The following is a 14,507-nucleotide window of genomic DNA, read 5'->3' on the forward strand; positions in this document are numbered from 1 at the left end:
CAGAGAATGAATGATATGTTTACCATCCAAGCTGCTTGCTGTCAGGGACTGGAGCAATAGACATGCAGGATATTTCAGCTCAGAGAATGAATGATATGTTTACCATCCAAGCCGATTGGGCTCACAATCTAGAATTCCTATCAGTATGTCTTTGGAATGTGGGAGGAAACCGGAGCGCCCGGAGGAAACCCACGCAAACACGGAGAGAACATACAAACTCTTTGCAGATGTTGTCCTGGGTGGGATTAGAACCCAGGACCCCAGCGCTGCAAGGCTGTAGTGCTAACCACTGCGCCACCGTGCTGCCCTATATATTGCTTAATGCTATGAGAGTCAACTAAAAATGAGGGTGGACTCTATTATTGTGTGCTGATGTCTCCTGGGTTACCGACGCTGAAGACAGTCACGTGGGACCAGCGGGAGGTGCTACAGAGGCACCTTGCATTTGGCTGCAGCTCCATCCCGATAATGTGATGGGGCGTGGCGATGACGTGGGGCGCTGACGCTTGCACTCCATGACGGATGCCCGCGTCTGCCATTCGGTGCAGGTACCCTATGGGAGCCTGTGTGCTGATGTCTCCTGGGTTACCGACGCTGAAGACAGTCACGTGAGACTGGCGGGAGGTGCTGCAGAGGCGCCTCGCGTTTGGCTGCAGCTCCATCCCGATCATGTGATGGGGCGTTGCTATGACGTGGAGCGCTGACGCTTGCACTCCATGACGGATGCCCGCGTCTGCCGTTCAGTGCAGGGACCCTGTGGGAGCCTATGGCGATTAAGCGTGAGTACATTCCTCCTGATAGAATCAACTTCATTGGAGACGCTGTGCCGCACATAGTATATCGATTAATTCGATTGGCCAAATGTGGAACATGGCGCCAATGGACATGAGTGGCCAGGAGTACACAGGAAGTGCCCCCTATTGGTGATTTGTTACTATGGAGACGAATATGCAGCGTATACTTGCATGAAAATCAGAAGATGAACGGCATACCTTTGAACTATTGTGCGCTATTAAAAGCATGTATCTATATGGCGTTGTTCTAGTTTTAAATGATGCACACTTGCACATATGTTTGATGTCCCTTTTGGGACTGTTTTTATTATTTGTATATATTATATGGTTAAGGGGGTGGGTCTACAATGGTGATTGGCTCCCTGCGTGGTGTCCACACTATTTAAGACGGCCCCAAACACTTTGGTGTATGCTTGAAAAAGACCGATTGTACGGTCGAAACGTTGCTGTTACCTTTTTATTATGGCTGGAATAAAGATTTTTGGACCTTAAAACACCCGAGTGGAGCGCTGTCCCTTTACCTTGAAGCTGCTACGATATCCGGGAAGGGTTCCCTGGACGTGGAACGAGCGCCCTAAGAGAGTGAGTGCTGTCAGCCTTCTTTTACTTTATGTGTAAATGCTAAAACTGACCTGCCATTATGATTCTCCAGGTCATTACGAGTTCATAGACATCAAACATGTCTAGGTTCTTTTTTATCTAAGTGGTGAAAAAAAATTCCAAAATTTGCTAAAAAATAAATAAATTGTGCAATTTTCCGATACCCGTAGCGTCTCCATTTTTCGTGATCTGGGGTTAGGTGAGGGCTTATCTTTTGAGTGCCTAGCTGATGTTTTTAATTATACCACTTTTGTGCAGATACGTTTTTTTGATCGCCCGTTATTGCATTTTAATGCAATGTCACGGTGACCAAAACGTCATTTTGGCGTTTTGATTTATTTTCTCACTACCCCGTTTAGCGATCAGGTTAATCCTTTTTGTTTATTGATAGATCGAGTGATTCTGAACACGGTGATACCAAATATGTGTAGGTTTGATTTTTTTTTTAATTGTTTTATTTTAATTGGGGCGAAAGGGGGGGGGGTGATTTGAACTTTTATATTTTTTAATTTTTTTTATATTTTTAAACACTTTTTTTTGGCATGCTTCAAAAGCCTCCATAGGAGGCTAGAAGCATGCACTACACGATCGCCTCTGCCACATAGAGGTGAAGCACAGATCACCTCTATGCAGCAGAATTGCAGGCTTGCTATGAGCGCCGACCACAGGGTGGCGCTCATAGCAATCGGCCATTAACAACCATAGAAGTCTCAAGGAGACCTCTGGTTGTTATGGCAATGAACCGATGACCCCTGATCATGTGATGGGAGTCAGCAGTGCGAGTGCTTCCGGCCGTGCGTCCGGCGGCGCTTGTTAAATGCTGCTGTCACAGTTTGACAGCGGCATTTAACTAGTTAATGGGCGCGGGTGGATCGCGATAACAGCTGACATGTCCCGGCTCTGAGGTGGGCTCACCGCTGGAGCCCACCTCAAAGCGGGGGGATACTGCCAGCTGACATAGTATCCCATCAGCTGGCAGAAAGGGGTTAATGAGGAGTTGGAGTATCGCCCAGAATGATTTAATCAGTGGACATTCTCAAAAAATGTGAAATATAGAACCTCTACACAGGACACAATGCCAGCAAACGGAAGGAATAGATGGGTCCATTTTATGTAAAAATTCAGGCATATGGTACCAGAGAAGAAGGATTTTGTACTGATTTTCTTTGTATGAAATACAAGATGCAGTCTTGGCTGCTCTGATCCAAACATTTCTCCATTCTACCACGGTCAGTGTTTTACCCCGATATTGCTCCCATTTGAGCATGTAAGAGTGTCTAGTAAAGGAATCTGGAGCCTGTAGAATATTGTAAATACTAGATATTAAACCTCTTGTTGCTTAACTATACTTGCACAGTCTCTCGAAGGTGGTAGGAATGAAGGTCTGTAGACCGTGGAATAATGATAACGCAAAGTACTTGGAAGTCTCCACAAGGAGAAACTTTTCCCAGAAACATCTCTAGTATTATATTAGAGGTCTATTAAATAAATTGTATCAGATCTTCAGGACAGGAGATACTTGGTGTGCTAAAAGAAATTCACAACTATCCCATTGAGTCTGGTACACATGACTTTCTTCTGTTGACTTCACCATGTCTTAGCATCAAATATAGTACACTTGCATATTCAGAATAGCACTGTATATACAGTAATTTATACTGCATGTGTAAGCATCCAGCTGCTATTATATAATTAAAAACGGTATGTGCAAATTCAGACAACGTACTTATAATTTGTTAACATGGTGCTTATTCATGGAACAGGTCAAACGTTTCTTATGCATAGGAGGTGTTATAAGGTTTAAAAGAAATCTGTAGACAAGAGTTAAAGAAATCTGTTAAGATCACCTTTACATAAATGATGAAACAGACACACCTTTCAAACTGTAACAGATATTTGGGCCTTTCAAAGTATCAAGTTAGTTATCATAAACCGGTATATTTATCCAGTTTGCCTTTTGCCATTGCTTTCACGTGAATTCCAAAAGTCTATTAGTGTACAAACTGATTTTCATAATTAAAAAAAAATCAAATGTGTGCCATATTACCAGAAATGGCTTATGTACGTACATGAAATTAGTGCAAATATTAAATCTTGATACATAGAAGTAAAAAAATCATGTCATTAATTGAGGTTTAGGACACAACATTAAAGGGAGTTTATCAACACAAAACGATTGTTGAAACCAAGGACATGCACCCTTGGTGTGGTCAGCCAGTTTAGTGTAGTTTTCCATCTACTTGTGTTCCATCTTTCGTCGCACTTCTCCAGTTCTGATAGAGTCTGACCTGTCAATCAATGAAGATATGGGCAGAGATACAGTACAGACCAAAAGTTTGGACACACCTTCTCATTTAAAGATTTTTCTGTGTTTTCATGACTATGAAAATTGTACATTCACACTGAAGGTATCAAAACTATGAATTAACACATGTGGAGCATCCTTGGATGCCCATAAGGCGTTTGACAGTGTGGAGTGGGGATATCTCTGGCGGGTGTTGAAGTGTATGGGTATTGGACCGCAATTTGTGTCGTGGATTCAACTGCTATATTCATTACCAACAGCTAGAATCAGAGTGAATGGGGAACTTTCTCAGCCTATAAAGTTGGCCAGAGGTACGAGGCAGGGATGCCCACTGTCGCCCCTTCTGTTTGCCCTAGCTGTGGAGCCACTGGCCGCTAAGATCCGACAGTCGGATGAGGTCCCTGGGTTCAGATATGGGAGTGTTGAGGAGAAGATTGCGTTATATGCAGACGACATCTTACTGTTCCTGGCGGACCCGGACGACACCTTGAAAGGGGCCATCGAGATCATTGAAACAATTTGGAGCCTTGTCGGGACTGAGGATAAATTGGGATAAATCGGTCCTCTTTGAGGTGGATGGGGTGGAGGAGAGTGGAAGTGAGCCATTGGGAGAGGGGCGGCTTAAGGTGGCATCCCTTTTCAAATACCTGGGAATATGGATCTCGATGCCAGTTACAGAGTTTTTGTATAGGAATTTGACTCCTCTCATGGGCGTCCTTAAGGCAAAAGTAGATGCGTGGAATAAATTACACCTATCGGTGGTGGGTAGGGTTAATCTTATTAAAATGGTTCTGATGCCCAAAATACTCTACGTCCTACATAACGCGCCAGTTTGGATTCCACGTGGGAAGTTCCGGCAGATTAATGCTCTTTTTAGAAGCCTGATATGGGGGAGGCAGTACCCACGTATTGGCCTGGAGACGCTTCAGCGACCCAAGGAAGATGGAGGATTGGCTTTGCCCAACCCTGAGTTATATTTTCTTGCAGCCCAGAGTCAGCATTTGAAGGGCTGGGCGCGGGAGGCGTCCTCCGGTGCGGTACAACACTTGATGGAGGGGGTGACAAACCGACGACCGGTGGTGCAGTGTCTGGAGGATGGCTCCTTGGGCGTATTGGGGAAATTGTATCCAACTATGTTTTTGATACATAAATTATGGACCAGACTGCGACAGATTCGGGGGGTTACGGGACTGACTAAATTTACACCGATATGGCTTAATAATAATTTGGTTGAGTTTGCGGCTCTTGGAGTGCTGACAGAGTGGCAGGCCAAAGGAATCCATTTGGTTGCTCAGATAATTCAACAACGAGTGTTAAAGTCCTTTTCGCAGCTGCAGGGGGAGTTTGGATTGAGACCGACTGGGGAGTATCAATATGCCCAGATGAAACACGCTTTTAAAGCTCAAAACAAGGGCGATGGTATTGAGATCCAGGAGGACATAGTTCAGGAATACGTGTGTGGGGAAGGATCCACAAGGGGAGTCATTTCAACCCTTTATAAGGACCTACTGCATGCATATTTGCTGGATTTCCCTCTAAAAGCGAGAGCTAAGTGGGAAAGAGATTTATGCCCAATGGAGGATGAAACCTGGGAGTCGGTGTTGGAGTGGGTTCCACGAGTGTCACTAAGTGAGCCGTATAGACTATCGCAGCTATACATCTTGCACAGAGTTTATAAATCACCGGAAGTGTTACACAGAGCGGGGTTGCGTGCTGACTCTGAATGCCCGAGATGTAGGACTGAGAATGCAGGAATATACCACATGATGTGGACATGTCCAAGACTGGTTGCTTTTTGGCTGGTGGTACTGAGCCGTGTGGAAGGGGCGTATAAATGCAGAGTGCCGAGAGATCCGATGTTGTGCCTACTGGGATATGTGGAGGAAATTAGAGTGGATAACACCTGGAAGATAGCAATAGCTAGGCTATTATATATGGCTAGGAAGGTGATAGCAAGGAACTGGATCAAGGAGGAGCCACCTACAAGGGGTGAATTCCTGAAATATGTTAAACATGGTCTCAATCTGGAAAAGGGGGTCTACAAAAGACGTGGGAAAACAGAAATGTTTGACAAAATGTGGTCTCCGTGGCTCGAGCTGGGATGAGTAGATATGGGAAATGGGAGGATGAGGGCCTTTGAAGGGAGGAGATTGCTAGAGGAACAAGCGGTCATAAGTGAGTCAAGCGGCTCAAAGAGCCATCAATACTGGTAACAAAAGTATAATTGGGAAGGAGCTGTCAGGGGAGGGGGAGGTTTGGGGTTTGTTGGGATTGTTGGGGGTTTGGAAAATGAAGAAACTTTGTAATATACTGGAAAATGCATAAAATGTAATGTTCATGTTTACTTTCAATAAAAATCTATTTAAATAAAAAAAAAATTAACACATGTGGAATTATATACTTAACAAAAAAGTGTGAAACAATTGAAATTATGTCTTATATTCTAGGCTCTTCAAAGTAGCCACCTTTTGCTTTGATGACTGCTTTGCACACTCTTGGCATTCTCTTGATGAGCTTCAAGAGGTAGTCACCGGGAATGGTTTTCACTTCACAGGTGTGCCCTGTCAGGTTTAAAAAGTGGGATTTCTTGCCTTATAAATGGGGTTGGGACCATCAGTTGTGTTGTGCAGAAGTCTGGTGGATACACAGCTGATAGTCCTACTGAATAGACTGTTTGAATTTGTATTATGGCAAGAAAAAAGCAGCTAAGTAAAGAAATTTGAGTGGCCATCACTACTTTAAGAAATGAAGGTCAGTCAGTCCGAAAAATTGTGCAAACTTTGAAAGTGTCCCCAAGTGCAGTGGCAAAAACCATCAAGCGCTACAAAGAAACTGGCTCACATGAGGACAGCCCCAGGAAAGGAAGACCAAGAGTCACCTCTGCTTCTGAGGATAAGTTTATCCGAGTCACAGCCTCAGAAATCGCAGGTTAACAGCAGCTCAGATTAGAGACCAGGTCAATGCCACACAGAGTTCTAGCAGCAGACACATCTCTACAACAACTATTAAAAGGAGACTTTGTGCAGCAGGCCTTCATGGTAAAATAGCTGCTAGAACACCACTGCTAAGGACAGGCAACTAGCAAAAGAGACTTGTTTGCACTAAAGAACACAAGGAATGGACATTAGACCAGTGTAAATCTGTGCTTTGGTCTGATGAGTTCAAATTTGAGATCTTTGGTTCCAACCACCGTGTCTTTTTGCGACGCAGAAAAGGTGAACGGATGGACTCTACATGCCTGGTTTCAACCATGAAGCATGGAGGAGGAGGTGTGATGGTGTGGGGGTGCTTTGCTGGTGACACTTTTAGGGATTTATTCAAAATTGAAGGCATACTGAACCAGCATGGCTACCACAGCATCTTGCAGCTATTCCATCCGGTTTGCATTTAGTTGGACCATCATTTATTTTTCAACAGGACAACGACTCCAAACTCACCTCCAGGCTGTGTAAGAGCTATTTGACCAAGAAGGAGAGTGATGGGGTGCTACGCCAGATAACCTGGCCTCCACAGTCCCCAGACCTGAACCCAATCAAGATGGTTTGGGGAGAGCTGGACTGCAGAGTGAAGGAAAAAGGGCCAACAAGTGCTAAGCATCTCTGGGAACTCCTTCAAGATTGTTGGAAGACCATTCCCGGTGACTACCTCTTGAAGCAGTCATCAAAGCAAAACGTGGCTACTTTGAAGAACCTAGAATATAAGACATAATTTCAGTTGTTTCACACTTTTTTGTTAAGTATATAATTCCACATGTGTTAATTCATAGTTTTTATGCCTTCAGTGTGAATGTACAATTTTCAGTCATGAAAATACAGAAAAATCTTTAAATGAGAAGGTGTGTCCAAACTTTTGGTCTGTACTGTAGATGCAAAGCAGGAAGGAAGTCCTATCTAAGAGTCATATTTAATTCTTTATATTGCCCAAATGCTTACCTGAAAATACATTTAAATTCTTTGGTGTGAGTTAACATTTTTTGTCATACACAATATAAAAGGGGGTAATGTGGTAAAAATAATTAATTTAGATGCTTTTAGTTAACCCAATTTACCAATCCTCAAAGTGTTGGTCATATAAAAATAGTAATAATAATAATAATAATTTTGTAGATGTAGCATAGAATGAAATTAATAACCCTAATAACCCATTTCTTGTTTACTTTCATTAGATGCATTCCCGGGTGTCAGATTTGCCAACAGCTTGTCCGGTTAGTTATAAAGCCCTATAAATACTACATGGCATGTGTAGATCTTCCTCCTGTAGATTTCTAGGTTACCTCAATCAACATGGAGAATATTTATGTGTCAATAGGTGTTGTTGTGGCCGTTTGATTAAAGAACACAGACCTTTTGCTGGAAACGCTGTCACAAGTTTTGGAGATGGTCAAACACAATCAGAGACTTGGACAGTGGAGAAAGACACAGTCAAAAGTCCTACAAACGCATATGGCACCATTGACTTTCAAGGTGGTTCACAAGGCTGTAAAGCCAAGGTAAATACATTTGTTTATCTCATTCTTTAGATGAATCAATAACTAGGTAAATTCATTACATTGTATATTATATATCGTAATATATTATACTGTATTATATCATGTAACTGAATGCATGGCCACTGTAGTGCAGCGGGTTTGGTGCAGTGCGACAAATAGGTAGGGACCACTGAAAGTTCAACATAAACCATGTCTTTATTCAGACTCACATACAGGAGAGATATCCTCTGAATCGCAACTGGATTTCCACAAATACAGTCCGTGTTCAAAACCTGTTGCCGTGGACAATGGCACCGCCGTGTCTCTTGGGTGCGTCAGCCACCTTGAAGTCCCTGACTCTGTGTTAGCTCCACAGAGACCTGGGTTCCACAGAGCCTCCTGTTCTTTAGCTTGCAAATTCCAATCTGACACACCACATGCAAAACTGACAGATTTAAATTGAATTGTGGCCATAGAGCCACTTCCAAAACCCGGAGTAGAGAGAGGGATTCGCCCCACTACCAAACCTGCAAATCCCTCTAAAAAGCTATTGATGGGTTTTCCTAAAAATCTGACTGGGTCAACTACTTGGACCCGATCCACTCTTTCTTTTATTTTGCCTTGCGATTCACAGGCGTTCTGCTGTGAACACAAGGTGCTCCAGCGGGTTTAATAAGACTCTGTCCGCATCCTGGGGGACACATATCGACCGTCACATATGATCCCCCTCACTGCTTCACACCATGTAGACCAAAAATTGTAATGATCAGTGGAATTTGGCATATCTATTTTATGATATGTCTTCAGAACAGTCATTCTCACAATTGGAAACACAAGTATGAGAAAAAAACCTATAGTTAGACATATATTATAATATTTACAGGATAGACACATTTGCAGATGTTCCGAAGCCTGTTTGTTGGGCTATTCATGCATGTCCTGTGACTGTGACACAGTCGCGACACATGCAGCTGCGGAGCCGAACAGCAGATCAGCCGGAGCGCTCCATGTATCCGGGTTCCCGCTATGGTTATTCGGTAAGCACTATAGCTTGCCGAATAAGCAGGGACCTGAACAAATTCGCTTATCTCTAGCCAACAGCACTGCAGGCAATCACTAGGCTTAATATCTCATGCGTCCTACTGCTGAGCCCAGCTTCTACACAATTACTGGAGCAGACGCAGTGTTTGACCAGATGATTTCATTATTTTCAATACTACCAGGATGAATTGGTAGAAAAAAAAATTCTACGGTTATGTGAAGTCTAATTACATCTATTATTTTTAGTTTGTTAGATTGTCTTGTGACAGTAAGATTGAAGATATACTTCAACTCATGGTCAAAGAATGGAGAATGCAATTTCCCAAACTGCTTATTTCTGTACATGGTGGTACACAGAAATTTGACCTTCACCCTCGTATTAAAGATGCACTGTCCAAGGGATTTATTAAAGCTGCAGGGACTACAAGAGCCTGGATACTGACAGGAGGCGTGAATAATGGTAATTTATCAAACAAAATTGTATAATTATTCATTTGCATTGGAAAAGGTCATTAAATTCTGCTGGACCTGTGATTAGACTTGGGTTGGGCTGCCAGGTCTTATATGTATAGACTAGATTGTGGCCCGATTCTAACGCATCGGGTATTCTAGAATATGCATGTCCCAGTAGTATATGGACAATGATGATTCCAGAATTCGCGGCAGACTGTGCCCGTCGCTGATTGGTCGAGGCAACCTTTATGACATCATCGTCGCCATGGCAACCATTATGACATCATCGTCGCTGTGCCCGTCGCTGAATCAGAAACGTGAGATGTCTACGTCCTTTATGACATCATCGTCGCTGTGCCCGTTGCTGATTGGTCGAGGCCTGGCAGCCTCGACCAATCAGACGCGGGATTTCTACGTCCTTTATGACATCATCGTCGCTGTGCCCATCGCTGATTGGTCGAGGCCTGGCGGCCTCGACCAATCAGAGACGCGGGATTTCTACGTCGACGCTGTGCCGGTCTCTGATTGGTCGCGGCCTGGCGGCCTCGACCAATCAGAGAGCCGGGATTTCCAGGACAGACAGACAGACAGACAGACAGACAGACAGACAGACGGAAAAACCCTTAGACAATTATATATATAGATGTTCTTTTAAAGGTGTTGCAGAACACATTGAAGATGCTTTGAAGGACCACGCTTCTCATCTGAGCCATAAAGTGTGCACTATTGGAATAGCGCCATGGGGTCTAATTGATGGTAGACACGATCTGCTTGGAAGAAATGTAAGCCACATTTCTCCAATGTTTCCCATATTTTCTGTTTCTTTGCATTTATTACTTACATTGTGCTTTTTATTCCCTGAAGGTTGAAGCTCCATATCAGACACTGCGGAATCCTCTGAGCAAACTGCATAAATTGAGCAGAAGTCACACGCATTTTATCTTGGTGGATGATGGAACAGTTGGACAATACGGAGCAGACACTCGCATACGACAGGAATTAGAAAGCAGAATCTCTCTACAGCAAATTCATGCCAGTAATTTGTCCTTTAACTGATACTGATTGTACAAATTTCTTTGTGTGGTTAACTTCAATGAAATGTAGAGAAGATAACATATTTAAAATTAATCTATATCATTCTTTTAGAGAAATTTCTTAGATTGATTTTTAACACATTTCATGGAGTGCTGAAATAATATGTATTTTTTAGGGACTGGCAAGCGAATTCCAATTGTGGCTCTGATACTAGAAGGTGGTCCCAACACTATATTTACAGTCTTTGACTATCTTCAACAAATACCTCCAGTGCCAGTGGTAGTCTGTGAAGGAAGTGGCAGAGCAGCTGACCTCCTGGTATATGTTTATAAGCAGACAGAGAGCCAAGGGTAAGAGAGTAATTTGCACCATTGGGAGAAATAGTGAAAAACAAATTATTTTATTATTATTTTCCTTGTTTGTTCTCAGAAATCTTTTGGATGGTGTACAATGTGATATTATTACCGCTATAAAGAAAACATTCGGCCTCAATCATAGCGAAGCCCTGCATATATTCCAAACTTTAATGGCATGCATGAAGACCAAGCACCTAGTGAGTTCCATGATCCCTGAATGTCTAATTGCACTTTCAGACCGTACTTCTGTTTCTCTTAAAGGCGTTGTTTTCTGCTTGTCTTAAATGTGTTGTTTGGTTTTTGAAACGCATTTTGAAATCCCTATTACAAATTCTGAGACTGACTACTCAGAGTGTCTTTAATCTTGAAGAACTGTCACTTCAATGTATTAAAAACAGGAACAGAAATGCAAATAATGATGGGCTGCTGGTGGGAAAAAAAAAGGAATTCCGAGATCCTAAATCTTCAGATAGTATGTGTCTAATTCTCAATGCTTTTCAAAGTCATCTTGACTACTTCCTCAGGAGAATCACAAAAAAAGAGGGAACAGCAACTGTCAGTTAAAATAGCTCTATCATTCAAAATACTAGCGCCAAGACAATAAATAAAAATGCCCATTAGAGGTGAAGATAGTGTTTTTTGTTCATAAATAAAGCTAAATAGAAAAATACAACAGCGAGAAACGGAAATGAAAAGATATTAAGAGTTGGGGAATGTGAGTGATATTGTTACACACCTGTTCTAGATCTGTGTCTTGCTTTTCTCACCTCAGTCCGCTAGAGTCTGTTGTGCTCCATGTCGAGCTTTGTAGATAGCCTGGCGTGATCCCATGTGCGCATTAGCCGGGCTCTATATAATAGTCTGCAAGGCTCACACCTATGTCTTGGTATTAAGACTTCAGTGATGCTGGACCTTTGTTAGCTCTGTACACCTTGATCTGCTCAGCGATTGCCAGTGGACACTTGGATGATTTCCGCCTGCCTGCGGCTTCCTGCTCTTCGCCCGCTTACCGTCTCCTGATGTCTTCTGCCTCCCTGCGATTTCCTGCACGCCCCCTGTCTGCAAGAGGAATCAAGGTGAGGCAACATGTAATGCTGTTATTTATGATGGCTCAGATAGTGAAGAAGAAGGTGCATAGGTGTTCTACTCCAAAGAAGTGAGAAGAGACATGAGGAAAGGATAAGGTGAAAAAAAGGGAATCCAATAAAAAGATAATTTTATTTGATAGCCAAGGATTAGTGTGTGTTTAGTTGAATATGTGGGATTAATTATAGTGAAGGGAAATTAAATTGTTGTGAGGGAAATACATAAGTGAGTGAAGAGAATACAGTTACAAGAGAGAATATTATAGGATTATATTTGTTCACTAAATAAATAATGATGTCAAAACTCTGTGATTTAGATTATATGCAAATAGAATGAGAGTGTGTGAAATGGGCTATAGGAAGGATATGTACAAAAGACGGGTATAAAAATAAATATATAAGCTATGTGTAAAACACGCAAGAAAAAAATGTGTGAAAAATTATGTGAGAGAATGTGTTGAATTTTGTTAGAGGAGGGGGACAGGAAACAAATAAAGGTGTTCATCCTATTTGGGAACTGTGAATATAATGAATGGCCGCAATTAAGAAGCAAGGAGAAAAATTAAGAAATGCCACTCTGAATGTGTGTTCATAGTTAAAGTATATTTTTATTACCAAATTATGATAATGTTTCTGAAGAAAAAAAGGGGAATATAAGGGAAATAAGTAAAAAAAAATAGAATGTTTGTCACTAAAAGTAAAAAAATAAAATATTATTAATCTCGTAAACATCCATAGCCTAGATATTTAGTAGCGGAGAATGAACTGCATATGGGAGAGGGAAGGGCAAGGAGTGTAGGTGAATAGGTGGAGAGATGTATATACACTGCTCATAAAAATAAAGGGAACATTTAAACAACAGAATACAACTCCAAGTAAATCAAACTTCTGTGAAATCAAACTGTCCACTTAGGAAGCAACACTGTTTGACTATCAATGTCACATCCTGTTGTGCAAATGGAATAGACAACAGATAGAAATTATTTGCAATTATCAAGACACCATCAATAAAGGAGTGGTTCTGCAGGTGGGGACCACAGACCACATCTCAGTACCAATGCTTGCTGGCTGATGTTTTGGTCACTTTTGAATGTTGGTTGTGCTTTAACACTCGTGGTAGCATGAAACAAACTCTACAACCCACACAAATGGCTCAGGTAGTGCAGCTCATCCAGGATGGCACATCAATGCCGGTTGTGGCAAGAAGGTTTGCTGTGTCTGTCAGCGTAGTGTCCAAAGGCAGGAGGTGCTGCCAGGAGACATGGAGAGGGCCGTAGGAGGGCAATAAATGAGCAGCAGGACCGCTACCTCAGCCTTTGTGCAAGGAGGAACAGGAGGAGCAAAGCCAGAGCCCTGTAAAATGACCTCCAGCAGGCCACAAATGCACAAACGGTTAGAAACAGACTCCATGAGGATGGTCTGAGTGCCTGTCGTCCACAGATGGGGGTTGTGCTCACAGCCCAACACCGTGCAGGACACTTGCCCTTTGCCACAGAACACCAGGATTGGCAAATTGCCACTGGTGCCCTGTGCTCTTCACAGATGAAAGCAGGTTCACACTGAGCACATATGACGTGGCAGAGTCTGGAGATGCCGTAGAGAGCAATATGCTGCCTGCATCATCCTTCAGCATGACCGGTTTGGCAGTGGGTCAGTAATGGTGTGGGGTGGCATTTCTTTGGAGGGCTGCACAGCCCTCCATCTGCTCGCCTGAGGTAGCCTGACTGCCATTAGGTACCGAGATGAGATCCTCAGACCCCTTGTGAGACCATATGCTGGTGCGGTTGGCCCTAGGTTCCTCCTAATGCAGGACAATGCCAGACCTCATGTGGCTGGAGTGAATCAGCAGTTCCTGCAAGATGAAGGCATTGAAGCTATGGACTGGCCCGCCTGTTCCCCAGACCTGAATCCGATTGAGCACATCTGGGACATCATGTCTCGCTCCATCCACCAACGTCACATTGCACGACAGACTGTCCAGGAGTTGGCGTATGCTTTAGTCCAGGTCTGGGAGGAGATCTCTCAGGAGACCATCCGCCGCCTCATCAGGAGCATGCCCTGGCGTTGTACAGTAGGGAGGTCATACAGGCATGTGGAGGCCACACACAATACTGAGCATCTTTTCCTTGTCATGAGGCATTTCCACTGAAGTTGGTTCAGCCTGTAATTTGATTTCCCACTTTGATTTTGAGTATCATTCCAAATCTAGACCTCCATGGGATATTCATTTTGATTTACATTGATAATTGTTATGTTTTAGTGTTCTGAACACATTCCACTATGCAATGAATAAACATTTGCAACTAGAATATTTCATTCAGAGATATCTAGGATGTGGTATTAGTGTTCCCTTTATTTTTTGAGCAGTGT

At 42.9% G+C, this 14,507-nt stretch overlaps 1 protein-coding gene and 1 pseudogene across 1 annotated transcript in view; both read left to right on the forward strand.

Moving 5' to 3' along the window:
* The window catches only part of LOC138674575 (transient receptor potential cation channel subfamily M member 7-like), a 59,018-nt gene extending 49,990 nt beyond the window's left edge, over positions 1–9,028 (forward strand). The window contains exons 3-5 of the mRNA XM_069762393.1: positions 7,865–7,903; positions 8,008–8,188; positions 8,975–9,028. Coding sequence (XP_069618494.1) covers positions 7,865–7,903; positions 8,008–8,188; positions 8,975–9,028 — 274 coding nt within the window. The remainder of the gene's footprint in view (positions 1–7,864; positions 7,904–8,007; positions 8,189–8,974) is intronic.
* A 104-nt stretch (positions 9,029–9,132) lies between these two features.
* LOC138674576 (transient receptor potential cation channel subfamily M member 7-like) overlaps positions 9,133–14,507 on the forward strand; it is a 240,306-nt pseudogene continuing 234,931 nt past the window's right edge.

The sequence above is a fragment of the Ranitomeya imitator genome, chromosome 4, assembly GCF_032444005.1.
Source record: "Ranitomeya imitator isolate aRanImi1 chromosome 4, aRanImi1.pri, whole genome shotgun sequence".
NCBI classification, from domain to species: Eukaryota; Metazoa; Chordata; class Amphibia; order Anura; family Dendrobatidae; genus Ranitomeya; species Ranitomeya imitator.